This window comes from Crocuta crocuta, unplaced genomic scaffold, assembly GCF_008692635.1.
Source record: "Crocuta crocuta isolate KB4526 unplaced genomic scaffold, BGI_CrCroc_1.0 scaffold233, whole genome shotgun sequence".
Lineage (NCBI taxonomy): Eukaryota > Metazoa > Chordata > Mammalia > Carnivora > Hyaenidae > Crocuta > Crocuta crocuta.
In genome coordinates, this window is record NW_027529526.1 from 4,938,591 (window position 1) to 4,957,792 (window position 19,202).

Consider the following 19,202-nt stretch of genomic DNA (forward strand, 5'->3'; position numbering starts at 1 on the left):
GGACCTGGGGGAGGGGGCATGCCAGGGCCCCTGTGAGAGCCCCCGGCCCTTCCTGGGTCTAGAACTTCTCACAACTTTGGAAGCAGTATGATAGGAGGAAAAGAATATGGACACTGGCCTCAGAATGTCAAATTCGAGTCCTGGGTCTGCATAATGGTTCACAGCGCAGGCTGGCTCTGGCTGGGCAGAACTGCAATTACAAGTACGAGGCTGCTAGACCATTGAGTAGCTGAGTGCTCCTGCGCGAGGTGCTTCGCTTCTCCAAGTCTGCCATCCTGCTATAAACGAGGATAATCACAGCACCAAAGGACGAACCATCACATGACACAATGAAAGGGGGTGCTGAGCAAAGTGCCCGCCCAGAGCAAGGATTTGATGCATGCTAGCTATTGTCACGATGTGCTCATTACCTGTTAGGACAGGGCTCAATAAACGTTTTCTGCCGAGGGCCAGATAGTCAATGCTTTTGTCTTTGTGGGCCGTGTGGTCTCTTGCAACTATTCAGTTCTGCTGCTGTGGCACAAAAGTAGACAGTCGACAGCTAAGCGAATGACCATGCCAGTTCCACTGAAATTTATGGGTCAAAAAATGTGAATCTGAATTTCACATAATTTTCATGTGACACAAAATGTTATTCTTCTGGGGTTTTTTTTTTTTTTAAAACTCTTTAAAAACAGAAGAAGAAACCATTCCGAGCTCATGGCTGTCTCAAAACAGGCCACAGGCCACAACCTACCACCCCCCTGCACTAGAATGTCGGCTCCACAAGGACAGGGGGTGTTGCCTGTGCTGTTCACTGCTAAACTCCCAGCAGCACTTAAAACAGTACCTGGCAAAGAGCAGTAGGTAAATATTTGCTAAACGAATGAATTATAAGCTGTGTAATTCTGTGCGAAAAGTCATTTCCGCTCTCCAGGCCTCAGTTTCCTCATCTGTGCAAAGAGGTGGCTTGCACACTCAGGCAAGCATCGAATGTAATTAGGAGGCCCGTGGAGCCTCAAGGGCGGTGTAGTTGCTGTTCAGACCACCAGGGGGCTCTTCTCAGGCTGACCTCACTCCCTCTCTGCCTGGCACAGAGGTGTTCCAGGAATGTCTTGTGCATTGAAAGTAAGCTGTCCTGGAAGAGGGGAGTGCCCCAGTTAGGACCACTTTCTCCTGTGCCAGTTGGGGGTGGGGGTGCTTAGCACATTGGCCAGGAGCAGCGAGGTGACCCTGGGCTTAGCTGCAGGGCCTTTGAGGCACTGTGACAGCATATATTTAACCAGGGAGGAGGTGAGGTAGATTGGCCGTTAGACTCAGGGAGAGGGTCCAAATTCTGGCTCTAGAATGTATTTTGTGATTTTAGACAAGTCACCTAAAGCGCCTGAGACTCAGTTTCCTTGCCTTTAAGATGGAGACATAATGAGAGCTCACCTCACAGGGTTCTAGTGAGTTAAGAAGGGATGTGTGTTGGGGGCTAGATCATCAGAGGACAGGGCAGACCCTGCAAAGATGCATTCATGCCTTCTAGCTTTGGAGCAGCAGCACGAAGATGGAAGGAAAAATCTCCAGACTTCCCAGCTGCACAGGTTTTTATCTCTAAACAAAAAAGCCCTGCTGTTTTTCTTCCCTGGATTAAAAATTCCCTGCTGCTCTGCAAACTCTCTGAAGCCAAGAAATCCACGACTTTTGGAAGACTGGTGATTCCAATCCCTTCTATTTTCTCCTCCTGTTCTTCCCACCGACAAGGAGGAAAAGAAGATGAAAAACAAAACCAGTCTGGCCATGTTTCTACTATCCAAGGAAGAAGATTTGATGGGAGAAGAGATTATTCAGCATAGAAACCCAGAGATGCCCAGTGCATTTACTTCATGGGGTCTGTCTTTTGTCATGGCCCCCTCTCCGGTACAAAGGCTTCCATCCCTGTAGGAAGGGGACGCTCTGCCCAGAGGGCTGGCTCTAGCTCTTCCACCATCTTGCTCTGTGACCTCAGAGAAATTACTCCCCCATTTTGATCCAGTCTTCTCATCTGTAAAATGAGCCAAGTCCCCATCCATCCTCCATCCTCAGTTAAAAGCATCTCTAAGGCCATGATCCTACGACACTGTCCCATAACCTGAGCAGATTTGGAAAGAGGCAGGTGGAAAGTGAGATGACCATCTGACTAGGAGTCCAAACCGAAGTGAAGAAGCTGGGGGTAGGGTGGGGGTTTTCTGGGAGCTGGGACAGAGGAAGGGGGACATTTTGCTTGCCCTGACCCCATACAGACCAGACCCAAGGTCCCCAGCCCAGAGGGGACCACAACTATCACCAGGATATTCCTGGCCTTTGTACCTCTCTTCCATAAAAATATCCAGTATCTTTCCTTGAAACTTGGTTGAGAAATCTCCAAACGTCAGCCCCAGCCCCCTACCCTCCTGGCTAAAGTCCCTGAGGGTCCATCTGCAGGCTCAGACCCTCTCAGGCCTGGGTGGTGGAAGAGCAACCTCAGCCCTACAACCTGGAGAGAGTGAGGCGGTGGAGGGGGCGGTGGTAGCTGGAATTAGTCACATCACCCTAGTTTGGTACCTGGGTCTACCAGATCACTACCTTCCCTCTGGCCCCACCCATCCCATGCCATGATGACCCAACATACACTTGGACTTAAGCTTCGGTTTCCCTGACCCAATCCCTCTGCTTGGTTGAGCCCCACCTGCTTGCCCAGGCCAATGCCCGTCCTTCTCCTGCCCACTCTCCCCCAGAGAGCAGGGTCCTCCTCCTTCCACTGGGGTCCTGCCATGAGTGCAGGACAACAGCCCTGAGCTTTGACACCACTCTGCACCCCACCTGCCTGCCTCCTGCCGTGTTCTACCCACTGGACTGTTGGCCTCTCCACACAGGAGTGCCCCTCTGGGCCCTGCCCTTCCTGGCCAAACTCCTTAATCCCTTTCCCCCTCATCAACTCCCATAGCCAAAATCCCAGCGGCCCCATTGGAGTGATGCCTGGAAAAGACAGGTTCTCAGGGGAAGGAGCCCAGGTGGCCACCAGGTCTGTCGGGCCCCACCCACTACCCACGTGACTCCGGGACCTCGAGCCCCACCCAGCCAGCCAGCTAGCTGTTCTCTTACCTTCTCCAGCTGGTGGACACCCTCTTCCACACAGCAGATGGAGGCGAGCGTGCGGAGCGCCTGGGGGTACAAGCACCGGAAACTATCCTGCCGGCAGACCTTGAAGAGGGCTACGACCCCACCCTCCTGCCAAGAAAAAGAAAATGTCGCATGACCTCCCTGGGTCACCTTTCCTGGGGTTGACTCAAGAATGATTGGCATCTCTCACTCAGCTGATATGCTTTCGGGTCTTTAGGACAGCAGAACAGGCCATCCCAAAACATCACTTTGCCGTTAAGAGCTGAAGGCAATTGAGAAGAAGCAGGTATCAGAGGTCTCTGCCTTCCTCCTATTTGTCAGAAGGGGGACATAAATTTACAGAGATATCCCCCTTCCCCTGTCTACTAGGAAGGACAAAAGGGAATCACCAGAGATAACTTTAGACCCTTACAGCCTGGAGATGGCGTCACGGGAATCCTCCTAACAAATTTTACCTACCATCCTTCATCTATCATCAGTTTTCCATAGCTTTGCCTTCCTACAGTTTGCCACCCTTAGAGACTCAAAGTTCTTTTCCGGTTTCCTGTTCTTTGTTTCTTGAGTTCTCTAAAAATGTATTGTTCTCTTGCTAAGAGGCTATATAAGTTCAAGTTCTAACCAAGCCTCTGAGTCACTCATCTCTGAGTGTTCCCGTGTGTAATGGTGATGCATATGCTAATAAACTTGTGCTTGTTTTTCTCTTGTTAATCTGTCTTTTGTCAGCCCGATTTATAGGGCACCAGCCAGAGAACTTAAGAAGATGGTAGAAAAAAAGAATCATTCCTCCCCTAAACTATACATACGTACACGTGTGTGCGCGCACACACATGCACGTGCACACACACACTTCCACGCTCAAATGCATACTGCAATGAAGTGCTACCTCTGAAAGCAATGTCACCCTTGATGGTCGAAACTGGAAGAAGGACTGTCCAAATACTTCCGGGGCTGTGGCGCCAGGGGCTAGTGCAGATGTATTTGTGAGGGCCAGCCTCAACACCACTCAACACTGTTCCCATCTACCTGGCGACTCCCTCTCAGCAGCCTGCCACAGAACAAGGCTGGAGTCCTCGGAGGTAGGTTCTAGAAGCAAGTCTGAGGCAGGTGGAGGGAACTGAAACCCAGATGCCCCGTGCTGGTTCTCGCTCTGCCAGCAAACACCATTACTTCTCAGATCCTTCCAACCACCACGGGCAGGCACTCAAAAAAGGACTTTTATTTTTATCAGTACTAGAATTTACTCTCATTTTGTGAGGGGGAAAAAAAAAGCAAGCCAGATGGGTGAACTCATTCACTCAAATCTACATCAACCATGTTTTTCCTTCTTTACTCTAGTTTGTAAAAGAAAAAAGAAAAAAAAAGAAAACCTTCAGCAACGATCACCCTAGCTGAGTGTGAGTGCGTACTTGTTTTGTGACAGCTGGGCTTGGAGAAACACCTTTAACTCATGGAGACTTCACCGCAGCCTGGGAGGACTTCTGGGAAGAATCCAGGGGTGAGGTGAGGCACTCATCCTAACTGACCATGTTTATTCTGTAGAAATCACTGGAGCCACCATGGCTCTCAGGTCCCAAAGCAGACTCACCGGGGTGCCCAGCAGACCAGTGGCAACACCACCAGTGCAGGAGAAGCTGGACACCCCCCATCTGGCTTGGCCCCGTTTCCTCCCTCCCCCTTCCCTGAAGGCTGCAAGGGTGTCTGCAGGTGGCAAGAATAAAGAATTTGTGAAGACTGATCTGAACTTGGTCCTGAGGGCACTCGCCTTTAACCTCACCACCCCAGCTCTAACTAAATCTTTGCACTCTATTCTNGAAGGTGAGTCCAGCAAACTTTCATTCCCTGTCTGATTTTTGAGAACTCTTTCAACAAAAATTGTACCAAGCACCAGGCACTGTTTCATGTTCTGGGGACGCAGCTGTGACTGATGGCACAGATACTGAATGAGCAACTAGAAGAAGCCACAGTAATGACCCCTAGGGCCCAGCACAGACTCGCTGCAACAAGTCCTCCCGAATCTTCCCTCCCCAGCAGCCCACAAAGATCGGCCCGGCAGCCCTCTTCATGCTAAGAGTTTTGCTACTTATCACTGCAGGGACCAAGATGAGTTCCCAATTTCTAACACTTGACAATCAGTTGAGAGCGTTCCTTAACTTCCATGTTCCTACTTCCTGTTGGGGTAGTTCCTTTGGTGGGAAAGAGGCATATTATATATGGCTGATAAATTCATCCATGCAGCCAAAAACTATTCATGGTGTCTCATACGTCAGGTGCTGTGCTAAGCACTGAGCAACACAGCCTCGGTCCATATTGAAGCCACTCCCTGGCAGCCAAGGAGTCATGGGACAGCAGGTAATTTTTAAAGCAGGAAGAAATCTGGGTAGGGGTGTGGTGAAAAGAGGGGGTACAGGGTTACAGGAACACAGAACAGGAACTCCTAACATCACATGAGAGGGGGCTGTGGAAGGGTCAAAGAGAAGCACTCTGGTAGTAAGTGCACATCACTACTCGAATGAAGATATACTCTAGTGCGGGACAAGACACTTACCCCCTCTGATTCCCTGCTCCACAGTCCTTTATCCCTGTCTTCCTACTTTCTCATGGTCTCTGAGACATCTGATGGGGGTTCCACATAAAGACCTCACTCAGAGAGTCACTGAAGTGAAATTGAATTACTCTTTAAGGTGCGAAGAAAAGAAACAGGAGTCCTGAGGTCTCCCCAGCCAGCCTTGCTGATTCTTATTGACCTCTCTCCAGATAGAAATTATTTATACGTGTATGTGTGCTTATATATGTAGGTGCGTTTAAAGACGTATGTTTACATTTTTGTGTATTTATATTTAATCATATATAGTATAAATATATTTTATGTATGATGACAGAGATGATAAGTGATGATAGATAGATACGATAGATAGATGGATAGGTAAGGAAGTATTTACAGTAGGAACAGACAACGAAGAAATGGTACCAGAGAATGCCAGACTGAGAGCCAGGATCAATGTGGCAGCCTTCCTTTGGCTGGGGAGGCACCGAACTCAGCATAACTATATTTAAGCCTCGGTACCCATTTGCATTGGGTTCTCATTACATCGTTTGCCAAGCCTGTGAAAAATAGCTTTCTTTGCATTTTTAGCTGCTGGGAAAGCTAAAGGGAAGAAACGTTGAATCCACGCTGAGGGGATTCTGGCTCAAATCCTGACTTAACTGCTGGTTAACTTTGGCTAAAAACAGGGTCACGGCAGCTACACAACCAAGCTGTTGGGTGAACAGCTGAGTTCATGTATGTGAAAGGGCCTAGCACCCAGGTTTGGACAGCCAGCTGAGGGGCAGTCTCCGGAAAGCTTCCTGGTTAGAAGAATGTCTCAAACCTTCATAAAAGGAATCCCAAGGGTTGGAATACCTAGAAGGGAGAGGATGAAGGAGGCTCCAGAGGAAGGGAGATGGAATAGTTGTGTGGACCACGCTGAAGTCCCCTCAAGGACCCAAGAGCAGCACCCATCTTAGAGTAGAGCTGAGAGAACTGTACTGAGCTAGCAGAATTACACTGCTGGCTAGAGCTTGTTTAATTTTATAGAAAGCTATGGGCTCAAAGCCAAAGTGTATAATGGTATCTATTATTCAGACAGACTTGGGATAAGTTGTCAAAAAGCTGAGGAGGCCACTTGTGGGGTGTAGGCTAGTGGTGGGGGAAGGAATAGAGGAGCAGGGTAATTTTGACAAAGTGCAGGGGAGTTTGCTCTGCTCTGCACTCAGGAAGGGATGGGGCTTACCACTACCACCACAGGGAGGGCTGGGCTTCTTCCTTGGCCTGCAAAGAAACCCAAGAGGCTGAGAGCGCAGACTTCAGACAGACGAAGGGCCCAAAGACAGACCACACTGAGCCCCGAGGAGGTGAGTGGGGCAGGCCACTTCGAGGCCCAGGTTTGTCCCAAATTTGTCACAGTGTTGGGCACCCTCCCTGAGCACCGACAGTGAGGATGCTACGTAGAGTGCACCAGGGACTCTCAGCTCCTGTGTCACTGTCAGGACTAGAACCCCAGACACAGTGACTCCACTGGAGGAACCAGTCTCCCCCTCTTCCAGGCTGGGAAGATGGGAGCCATCACTGAACCTTCTCTTTGCTTCAGCCTTCTGTCTATACTCTCCCAAGGACTGGAGACACAAGAAGATTGAGATTAAGACTCTGGAGGCAGAAGATCTGGTTAAAATCTCCGCTCTGCACTTTAATGAGCATGACCTCAGACAAGTTATTTACCTTCTCTCTGATCTTCTGTTCCTTCATCTCAAAAATGGGAATTATAATTACAACACATCATAAGATCCCTGAGAGGATCAGATGAGATAACGAATGAAAAGCTTAGCACAGGGCTTGGAGAGAAGAAAGGATGCGGCAAATAAAGAAGGTTGTGGAAGGGGGGAGGGAGAGAAGGGCAGGGGAAGGGAGAGGAGGAGGAGGAGGAGGAGGAGGAAGAGGAAGAGGGCTGCTAAGAGGCCATTCAGAATAGTAAGCAAAAGCACAGCCTTTGCTGCCAAGCAGGCAATTTGAAATTCCAGCTCCCTCACTTACTGGCTCTGTGACTTTTAAAGCTCCCTAGTGATTCTAACATGTATCAAGGTTGAGAATTTCTGAGTCACTCTTTGGCCCAAGAATCTGAAGGGCCAGGATGGAACCAGAAGTCACCACTGTGGGCTTTGGGATCATGAGCTTTGAAGTAAAGAGACTTGGGCTCTGCTTCTGACTCCACTCTTGATCAGTTGTCTGAACTTGAGTAAGTCCCTTAAGCCGTTTCTTCAATTATGGATGAGGACAACATGATACCTGCTTCCTAGGATGGTTTTGTGATTTAAAGCTATTAAATAATGTCCAAATGGCATTAAGCACCACGAACAGCAAGACAACAACACTGGAATGTTAACTATTACAGTTACATGCAATTTACTTCTCCCCTAAGCAGGGTTGACAAGCATTTAGCCTCCTCTTCCAGATTTCTTTAGGGGCTTAGGTGGGTGATTCTGAGAGTGGCCGTGCCTCCTAACTACCTGTAGGGCTCATTGAAATGTAGATTCCCAGGTCTTATCCCAGGACTTCAGTAAATTTAGGTGGGGCAAAAGTATCTGTGTTTTCCAAAATCCCATGAGGGGCTGTGATGCAGAGGCAAGACAAGGGACCACTGAACCGGACCATCTTCCTGTGAGTGGCATCACACATCTCCTGAAAGACAGAACTGTGCATCCAATTAGATCACTAGCTCTGTCTCCATGGCAATGCCATTTCTGAAGTTAAAAAAAAATAGTAAAAATAAAATAGAAGACCCTGGTGAGAGCCTAGGGTTATCAATTGCCTGTATTTACGCTAAGTGTTTGTACACCAAGTGTAGGGCAAATTAACCATGAAGCTGGTGACTTAGAACTCCCATTGCAATTGACGAAAACCACTGTTACCCTCAATTTTGTCTTCTCCTCATGTAGCACTGCAGTGACTGCAGGTATCTGGGGGACTTATCAAGAACCTAGGTTGGGGGATAAGTTTTGTTTGAGTTTGGTGAGACATGTAAGGATGAGAAAGGAGGGTTGATATACCTAACAGACACCACATGAAGAGGATTATAGAGATGAGGCTCTGGGGGCACCGCATTTTTCTCAAGAGGGAACAGAAGTCAGAGGGCCTACCCACTATTGAAGATGGAGACAGCAAGGCCCTAACAGGGGAGGTGACTCTTCCAAGATCATACAGCAAACAACCTCTAGGGCCAGGGCAGACGTCCCGAGCCAGCTCTTCCCACCAAACTAGCTCCCCCCCACTCTTCCCAAGCCTGTCGCTTTGGCCGCTCACCATGAAGCTCACCTTGGCGATGATGCGGCACAAAGGAGCCCCCTCCTGGGTCAGGCTGAACAGGTTCCCGGTGGTGGATTCCGTGGTGTAGATATTGTCTGAGGCATTGATTTTTCTCACGAGCGCCTAAGAGAGCAAAGTCTGATGGTTACTCACATCATCTATCCTCCACTAATCTTCCTTAATGGAACACCAGTGGATCCACGCTCCTAAAAGCCCCTAGAAGCTATAATCCTGCCATGTCCACAGTCCCACGATGGGGGTGAGGAGGTCCTAGCTTTGGGAGAGACAGGAGTCTGTATGAGGTCTGAACTACGTTTCAGAAATATGGGATAATTTCAAACCCCTGGGGCATGGACAACAAATGTGTCCTATTCTGATAGACCAGAAAATCAGCTCTCAGTACTGATGGTCTCCGGGCTTCCAGTGAGGACAGAAACCATCAGTTAAATGCAACCATCAAGTTGAAAACCAAGGGGCTGCTACAGCTCTGGCCAAAGGATTGGTTTGTTTTGGGTGACTGATGGCCAACGGCAAACTCCAGCTGGGTAACGGGTTCAGGGATTGAGACAGGGATTGAGACGAGAGAAGTAGCCCCAACAAAACAAAACCAAACTAAAAAGAGAGTAGGCCACTACTTCTACACCTCCCAAGCTTACTGCCTGGGGGGACATTTGCATTGTGTGTATAGCCAGGCCAAAACGGCCACCCTGGGAGTCCTGTCAAAGAGTGGGTAACTCGGGGAGTGTCACCCTGCTCCAGGCTGAGGGAGCTAAGGCTTGTGGTAAGAAGGCTAGAAATGACTGAACCTAGGACCCAGAGAGAGCCAGGAAGAAAAGCAAATGGAAAATTCATCAACAAATGAGACATAAAGATTAGTTTAGCTTATTTCTGGGAAAAAGCTTTTTCACGTATCTTGAAACTACTTCATAATCAGCCATTTGCTTTGAAGCATATGATTCATTGATTATAAATGATTCCTACCTGCTAATTAATTCTAGTTGCTGGAGTTTCTCCTGGGAAATGTGGAGATAGTGATTCAGAAGAGNTAACACCTCCAGAGCTGGGGGCTCTGAGCAGCCGCTCAGGCACTGTCAGTTGCTATGTTATTTTAAAATATTAAAATGGATTTGTTTTTTAATTAAACCTAGTGTTATGGAACACACACACACACAAACACACACACACATAAAAGAAAATGAGATCTGAGTTCTAGTGCCAGGTTGCCTTTTTTAACACATTATGCTGATGAGAAAGTGTGCCTGAGGTGGAAAGCAGGGACTCTGGAGTCAAACTGCCTGGGTGCAAATCCTGACTCTGTCATTGTCTCCATGTGCCCCAGAGAAAGAAACTTAGCCCTTCTGGGCTTCAGTTTTCTCCTGTGTAAAACCAGGTGGAAATAGCATGGTCTGTCTCTTAAGGTGGCTGTACCCATTTCATTTTTTTTTTCTTAAATAGGTTATTGTCAAGTTGGTTTCCATACAACACCCAGTGCTCATCCCAACAAGTGCCCTGCTCCATGCCCATCACCCCCCTTCCCCTCTCCCCCACCTCCATCAGCCCTCAGTTTGTTCTCAGCATTCAAGAGTCTCTCATGGTTTGCCTCCCTCCCTCTCCCCAACTATTTTTCCCCTTCTCCTCCCACCATGGTCCTCCTTTAAGTTCCTCCTAATCCACCTATATGTGCACACATACAGTACCTGTCCTTCTCTGCCTGACTTATTTCACTCAGCATAACACCCTCAAGTTCCATCCCTGTTGCTACAAATGATGCATAGGGGCACATATACCCCAATGTGCATAGCAGCACTCTCAACAATGGCCAAAACATGGAAAGAGCTTAAGTGTCCATCAAGAATGGATCAAGAAGATGTGGTTTATCTATACAATGGAATACCACATGGCAATGAGAAAGAATGAAATCTGTACCCATTTCTTAAGGTAGCCAATACATAGGGGTGCCTGGGTAACTCGGTTGAGTGTCCGACTTCAGCTCAGGTCATGATTTCATGGTTTGTGAGTTCGATCCCCAGGTCAGGCTCTGTGCTTACAGCTCAGAACCTGGAGCCTACTTTGGATTCTGTGTCTCCCTCTCTCTCTGCCCCTAGCCCACTGATGTTCTGTCTCTCTCTCTGTGTCTCTAAAAAATAAACATTAAAAAAAATTTTAATAGAAAAAGGTAGCCAATATATAAACAAAGGACTTCTAAAGATACTTAGCACATGGAAGCAAAATAAAATTGTCAGCAGTTATCATGGACAATTGAGAAAAAACACCCTATGCCTCAGTTTCTCCATCTGTAAAATGATTAAAATTAAGTGAGTTTAAGGTTCAAGGCAAATGACTCTCTTTTTCTCTTCTTTATTCAAACTTGTAGAATACTTCACACATATAATATGCTAATTCTCTACAGATAGCAGTCTAAGATTAAGTGCGTATTTAATCAAGCAACATGAAATGTAAAAATTATTCCCTAAGACTTGATAGATACCTCTTGTAAGACATTCGACAAAAGGTAAAATTAATAACCAAGATTTGTTACTGCAAATCTCTGTAATGAACGTCCTTCTTAGAATACTCCCCCATCATACTGTAAGCACTTACATAAGTGACATTAATGCTCACATGAAAATGCCGATTTCATATACTGGGGGCTTATACCTAAATCCTAATTACTCAGTGTTCCTGATTAGTGTTTGCACTTCAAGAAAATTAGCATGACGTTAAACAATTCAACCCAATGTCTTTTGCAATCATCTGCTAACACTAGACCATTTACGCCTGAGAATAATTTCTTGCTAATGTCTCTACGCACATATACCATAATTACGCCTCAGATTATCTCGGTGAATCATCTCTCTGACAATGAAAAGTTGTAATCATCCTTTTCATAAAGATAAATTTGGAAAAATTTGAGATCAAAGGCTCCACTGACATCGTCACAGAATGTCAGAGATGAAGGACCTTCAGCAAGTCATGTCCAACCCTCACTTCACTTGAGGAAACAGAGACACAAGAAATCTGACCAAGGTCAAGCATGTGATACGTGGTAGAGTTAGTTGGACCTTAACTCCTGTGAATCCGATGTCCTGTTTTCCAAGCTCAGTGAATCCATCTCCTTCAAAGCCAGAAGGACCTCACCAGAACCAGCAAAGATAGAAGTCCCGAGACAAGGAGAATATCTGGCCTCATTAGCTCTCTCACCAGGTTGGAAAGCGGTTCTCCATCCTGGATCCCATTAGCATCTGCAACCCTCTGTCCTGTGGGAGCCAGAGCTCCTGCTGCAGGGGGCAGAGTTGACTGAGAGCTGTAGCTGCTGTCCCTCTGGATCGACCCCTGTGTCCTTCTGGAGGCCATACCTCCCTGGGCCACTCCCAGCTGTGACAGAGCAGAGCAGGGGCACTACAGCGGCCTTGGCCATTAGAGGGACTCCTTTGGCCTGAAAGTTCTACATCTCTTCTTACTCAAGTCTTCCTTCCACTTTTTATTTCTGTGTTCGGACCTGCAACGTGGCTTTCCGCGCTTGCCCCCACTTCCTCCCTTTCATCCTTCACAGGCATCTATCACATCCTATCTTGGTGTCAGCTTCAAACTAACAAGCTCTAAAATCAAGATTTTTTTTTTCAGGAAATCAAGGGGGAACTGAAGACGTGTCAAAAGTATGCTTCACCCTGTATCATAAGAAGAGTGGCAGAAAAGAGACAAAATAATAGAGCAAAAATTGATGAGCCTGAATGACAGAAATCGTTTTTTAAAGACAGACTAGGCAGAGAAGAAAAAAAAAAACAAAAAACCTACCACCAACACACACACACACACACACACACACACACACACAGAATCTTGGAGACCAGGAAGAAGGGATAAAGAAGGGTTAAAGAATGTACACAATCTATCTTCTCTAAATAAGGAACTCAAAAAGGAAAAAATATTTTTAATTGTTTCTCAGTTAGAGTGACTGCAGCCCCGTGAAATTGATCAGGAGAGGTGAATTCTCATACATCAGCCTGGAATAAGTTCCTCGGAGGGAGCCAGGAAAATACCGTGATGCCTCTATGTAAAGCTTCAGATAGAGAATACATAGTTGGACATAGTTAGGGCAGCCCAGCCATGCAAAGGAATGACATAACTGTGGGCTGATATGACAGGGTGTGGCAGATTAAACATGGCCATAAATTCTTTGCCACTCCTCCTGTAGAGATGTGAGCTCTAATTCCCCCCTGCCACCACCACCTTTTAAATCTGGGCTGGCCTCCATGACTTCCTTCACCAATAAAAGCCAGCACTTGGTGGAAGTAATGTTCTAGGATGTCCAAGCCTAGATCATAGGAAACCTTGAAGCTGCCACCCAGGCTTCTTGGAACATTCTTTTCAGAGTCCTGAGTTGCCTTGTAAAAAGTTTTGTATCTCTGAGACTGACATGCTGGAGAAACCATGTGTAGGATCCCTGATGGATAATCTCAGCAGACACGAGCTTTCCAGCCATCTCCCCCAAGGCACAATTCATGTGATGCCGTTTTCTAAGACTTTCCAAACCATCTGCCACCAACTAACACCAAGTGACCTCTGTTGATGCCATATGGAACAGAAGAATCACTCAGCCAGGCTCTGCCCACATTCTTGGCCCTTCAGATTATAAGATATAATAAAAATCATTGTTATTTAGTTTGTCATACACTCACAGAGTTCTGGAAAACAGGAAAGGACTACAGAGAACAGCGTGAAATATCTAAAAGATTACCAGATAAACTTCTAGGTAAAACGTTTGAAAATGCAAATATAGTATTGCCTATGTCCTAAGAGAATGTATTGGAGAAATGCATGAAGCAGTCCCCTGAGTAAAGGCACAGAAAGACGGGACATACTAAAGAGGAGATAGACAAAATAATAACTGAATACAGGCTTGGATTAGCTATTGTTCTGATAGGAAACTATCTCCTAGGTAGGAATATACATTGTGGGGAGGAAAATGTGGATAAGATCTCTTAGAATTGGAGGTGTGGGGGGCAAATACAGACCTTAATTGATTTAATTTCTCTCAATAAGGGAAATCCCAAAATCTAGAAGCGTTTTCCTGAAAAACAAAAGAATGGGCAAGAAAGGAAAGAAAGTCAAAGTGGTAAAGTTGCTCAAACCCAGCAACTAGTGCTCATGCTATGAGTTACATAAGGAAAGATACCAGCACAGGAAGCAGGGTAAATGGTCAGAAATTCAGTTCAGTTTCCCTGAAAGGAGCGGGTGATAAACAAAAGGAAAGAGAATACTGGAGGCGTAGGTCATTAGCGCAAAAAACAAAAAGATGTAGAGAAAGAAATGCTACTCGAGACTAACATACTCAAAAGGTATGGAAAGACTGTGTCCTGAGAAGCGCATGTCAGAAGGACAGGTCCTCTCTAAGCATATAAGGGTCCAGACTTCAGAAGCATCCTTAGAAGACAGAGGTCTTATGACCTAAGCAATTCTCCAGCAGGAAGCAGGGACAACAGCCAACATGACATAGAACTAGAGTGCCTGTGTATTCTAGGGCAGTCTTTCTTTTCTTATTTAGCCCTAAAGGAATTTTGAAAAATATATGACCCCTCGCACATTTTCAATTTGGCAGGGAAATTTTTTCACCGTAAGTTTCAAGAACAAAGTTGGAAAGGGTGTTATTTCCAGCAGATTGTAGAGATGGACAAAAAATAAAAGCATTACATCATTCTTTTAGACATACTCAATGGACTTGAAATACCAATGCAACTTGATACCATCATCATCATCCACTTAAAAACGTATGAATCATCTCCTTCTTTAATATTTTGAACATTTCACATCTTTTCTTTTCATCCTTAAATGTATGTTCCCATTCTAATCCCCCCTCAGAATTTTATCTTCATGTAATTCATTTGAGTTTCAAAGTGTTTTATTGATCACCCTTATCATATTTATCACCGAAATTTGAAATGTCACTTTATTTCCTGTGACTATAAGGCTCTAAGTATTTAAAAATACTCTCTTCGGGGTTCAGTTACTGTTGTGATTATTGCCAGTACAGTTGGTCAAAAAAACATAGATTACTAATTTTTATACATAATTATAAATAATAAAGATTAAAATTTTATTATAAAAATAGGTCTTAATGAGATAAATGAGGCTTTGTATCCTTTTTAGGCTTCCTCATTAACTCATATAGACATGATTGAATATTGACTTAATGCATATTTTTATTTAGTTTAGTTTAGTTAAGCATATCTACTTTGAGAGAGAGAGAGAGAGAGAGTGAGCAGGGAAGGGCAGAGAGAGAGAGAGAGAGAATTCCAAGGAGTTTCCTTGCTGTCAGCATGGAGCCCAGTGCTTTCAGAGCTCAAACTCATGAACCACGAGATCACGACCTGAGCTGAATTCAAGGGTCAGATGCTTAACTGACTAAGCCACCCAGGTGCCCTAATGCCTATTTTTAGATGTAAACCTGAAAAATTTTGTTTCCATAAATCCATAGAGACAAATGGGAGGAGTTTTTATAGCCAAGTTGCTTGACCCTTTGAGCACACTGTGAATTATGCAATCACATGGTGATCCATCATCAAACACTATTTTTAATGATCTCCCAGCTGTTAACTTCTCTCAACTGGTAGAAGAGAAGAATCAGAAACCACTTGACTTGCAAAAACAGTGTTACCCAATCATTAGACTTGCTCATTCACTATCTCAATTTCTGGGAAGAATTCCAAAAGTCCTTTACCAAGACTTATCAAATAATTATTAATTATAGCCATTGCTCTTTCACTTGGAATACCTTGGGTTATCCAAATGATGCAGAAGGGATTAGGAAAATCAAAATATTATTAATTTCTTTGCCAATACAATCTTTAGTAAAATATTTGTGTGTTTCAAATATGTTTTATCAAAACCTTGAGTCTACAGCTTTCGCTTATTGAATTTATGGAAAACGCCCACCCTCTAACCTAATTGGCAAAGATAGTTCTTTCAGTCAAACCAATCAGCCACAGCAACTTTTCTCAGTATAGAACTGATTTCATTTTTAATTACAAAGTGGTTTTTTTTTTAATTTTTTTTAACCTTTATTTATTTTTGAGAGACAGAGAGATAGAATGTGAGCAGGGGAGGGGCAGAGAGAGAGAGGGAGACACAGAAACTAAAACAGGCTCCAGGCTCTGAGCTGTCAGCACAGAGCCCTACGCGGGACTCGAACCCATGAACCGTGAGATCATGACTTGAGCTGAAGTTGGACGTTTAACCGACTGAGCCACTCAGGCACCCCAAAAGTGTTTTGATATGTTTCTAGAAATGCTAAAAGACACTGACAAATAATTACAGAACTCATTCTCCAAGGGAAAATGCTGAAAACTGCCAATATTAAAAAAATATAGAGCTAAAACAAAATTTGATTTATTTGTACATGTTTACTAAACTTTTAATAATGCACAGTAACAGGCAGATAACACTGCAAATTAATTATAAATCTAGGAATGTGAAAAAAAGGCATTGTACTCTTTCGGTACAATGAAAACAAATTTTCAGAAATTTGGTGTTCATTGTAAGGAATAATTCAAATTTGAGAATAAAAATATCAGAAATCATTTGATTATTTTTAGTAGCTCTCATGATCAGACTTCCTTACATATTTAAATAAGGAAAAAGGTATTTACTGCTTAAATCTAATTAGTCCAGCAGCTAGCAATTAATTTTATCTTTTGCTAACAAGAAGTAGAAATTAGTATAAATATTTCATAAAATATGTTGACAAAATAGGCTTTTACTGCTTTCTTAAATAATGTACTCCAAATCTGGGGGGAAAAATCATGTAAAACTTGTGTCTGTGGATTTTATTCAATAAATCCTGTAAAATTTGGTCATTCTCAAAACTATTCCAGTTACATTTAAAAGAATCATTATCATTAACCTTTAGAATCTCTGGGTCTTCAAAGATATTTTTCTTTGCTATGAATGACATAACCTAGGGTTGACTATGAGATATAGTTGAAGGGAATTGCTTCCATTTAACTACGTGCCCCCCCAAAAGCCATTTTGAGTGTTTGTAAAGTTCTCTCTTTACTTTGTTGAGGAAAATGTCCCTCAAGAGCCATGCACAATTTGGGAGTAAATTGAGATGGAAGAAATATGATAAACTGAAATCTTTCAACACCAGCCCTCCAACACACACACACATGCACACACACTACCATTCTATTATATATCTTCACAGTGGGCAAACACAATTTCTGGGATGTGTAGGTGGTCCAGCTGGTTAAGCATGCGACTCTTGGTTTTGGCCCAGGTCATGATTTTGCAGCTCATGGGACTGAGCCCTGCATCAACCTGTGCGCTGACAGTGTGGAGCCTGCTTAGGATTCTCTCTCTTTCCCGCTCTCTCTGGCCCTCCCTTGCTCACTCTCTCTCTCTCTCTCTCTCTTCTCAAAATAAATACATGAACTTTAAAATAACACACACACACACAGTTTCTAATGCCTTTCTCAATAGAAATATGTAAAAATAATAGCACAGAAATAATTCATGGAGGTCTATGGGTCTGTGGTTCAGGAATGAAGATTTCTTCTTTGATCTCCCCAATTCTACCACCACTCCAAAGTTTTACATAGGACAATGCACTATAAGATTTGGGATGGGTGGGAGTATGGCCTTCTTTTGGAAAGTAATAGAAGGGATGTTAAAAACTGTGTATTATTGAGAGAATCATTTTTAGGAAAGATAAAAATTGGAGAGCAGAGCTAGAAATTCATTTCATTAAAAGTATATGTGCTTGTGTTTCTCCTAGAAAACCTTTGGGAGCCTAGAGAATGCAATGTCTTTGAAGTGGTTTGAAGACCTCTAGCCAAAGTCACTTCAAGCAGCCCAAATCAATGTAGCCTGGGGTGGCAGAAACAGTGTTTGGGGAAAGCTAGAAATTAAGAAATGTTGAAAATGCTGGATGGGAACGTGTGCAAACCAAGCAAGTCGTTGGAAAGGGATTATAAATGCCTGACTTTGGAAGAAGAAGCAAACGTATCAAATGCCCTCCTATGAAAAAGGAGACATTTTTCTCCTACATATGGTAAACATTGTGCCACAGTTAACCTCTGGTGGATGCTCTCTCCCAGGGAATGTGTGACCACAAAGCCCTGTGGACGATGGACACCTGAAATAAATGGACATCCTACCAAGGATGCCATCAAGATGGTGTCTGTTCTCCACCCTCTTCTGTTCAACTGCAGGTGAGTTAAGGCCTTCAGCAACCCTAAGACAGGGTCAAAGCATGAAATGTTGCCTGCAATTCTTGCCTAACAGATTGAGGATTGGCCAGTTTTAACTTTCTGTGAGTGCAGGGGTAATGTTGTGATACTCTTGTGTATCCAAGGTACTAACCATACTTTCAAGTATGGTTGGGAAAGACCAGTTCAAACTGAGAAGCCTAGAAGGAACCCCTCCCATAGCTGAAGAGACAGCCTGGCTGTAGCTTCCAAGGTAACATGACCACATTCACACCGGGATGAGACCCTTCTCACTAAGAGGAGCAGAAGAAGAAAACTAGAGAGAATTCTATTAACCTAAGTATTTGGGACTTGGAATTTTTCGTACAGGTAAAAGGACTTGGGTTTTTTTCCCCCCTTTAACTTTATTTTCTCCCAGAGAACTTAATAATGAAACAGACTATTTCTCTAAATTTTGTTCATCTTTATATTTCTCATCCGGAAAGTATGGATTATCTTTATGTCACCATTTAGGTGCATTGAAGCCTCTGATGAGCTATATTGGACAATATAAATGAAAAAAATTGGAGAGTGGGAAAGAGAACAGGAAAGTAACTTTTGAGCTTTAGTTATAAAACCTCCTTAGAGATAATTTATTAAATGTAACATCATGAGTCATTTCCAAGCCTTCTGGGAGCAGAGTCTAAATGTCCCACTGTGATTCCAGAAGGATCTGCAAAGAGGTAGGGGTTGTTATTTGAAGGAATGGCTTCATGAAGGTGGGAAGGAACTTCCCCACTGGGAGCTGATCTCCTCCCCCAAGGGGCTCAGCCACACTCTTGCCTGACCACAGCCCCCAACAGAGAAGGTCAATAACCCAATAGGGCAAGAACTGACAGTACTTGGTCCCCACTCCTACTGTCCTCTGTGTAGGGATTTCCGTAACATGCCTCTCATGGCTTCACTCCCTACCTCCTGTGTCATCCTCTTGAGAGGATATGGATGAGTTCCTGAGTTTGGAAGAAGGAACTAAGTATGCTCAGCTTAGCACCTGTCTCTCTTCTCTCAGGGAGTGC

General features: G+C 44.5%; 1 protein-coding gene across 2 annotated transcripts in view; it reads right to left on the bottom strand.

Moving 5' to 3' along the window:
• INSC (INSC spindle orientation adaptor protein) overlaps positions 1 to 19,202 on the bottom strand; it is a 90,209-nt gene that overhangs the window by 40,828 nt on the left and 30,179 nt on the right. For both annotated transcript variants that reach the window (XM_077761055.1, XM_077761056.1), the window contains exons 5-6: positions 8,951 to 9,064; positions 3,088 to 3,213 (exon numbers count right to left, since the gene is read on the bottom strand). In XM_077761055.1, coding sequence (XP_077617181.1) covers positions 3,088 to 3,213; positions 8,951 to 9,064 — 240 coding nt within the window. The remainder of the gene's footprint in view (positions 1 to 3,087; positions 3,214 to 8,950; positions 9,065 to 19,202) is intronic.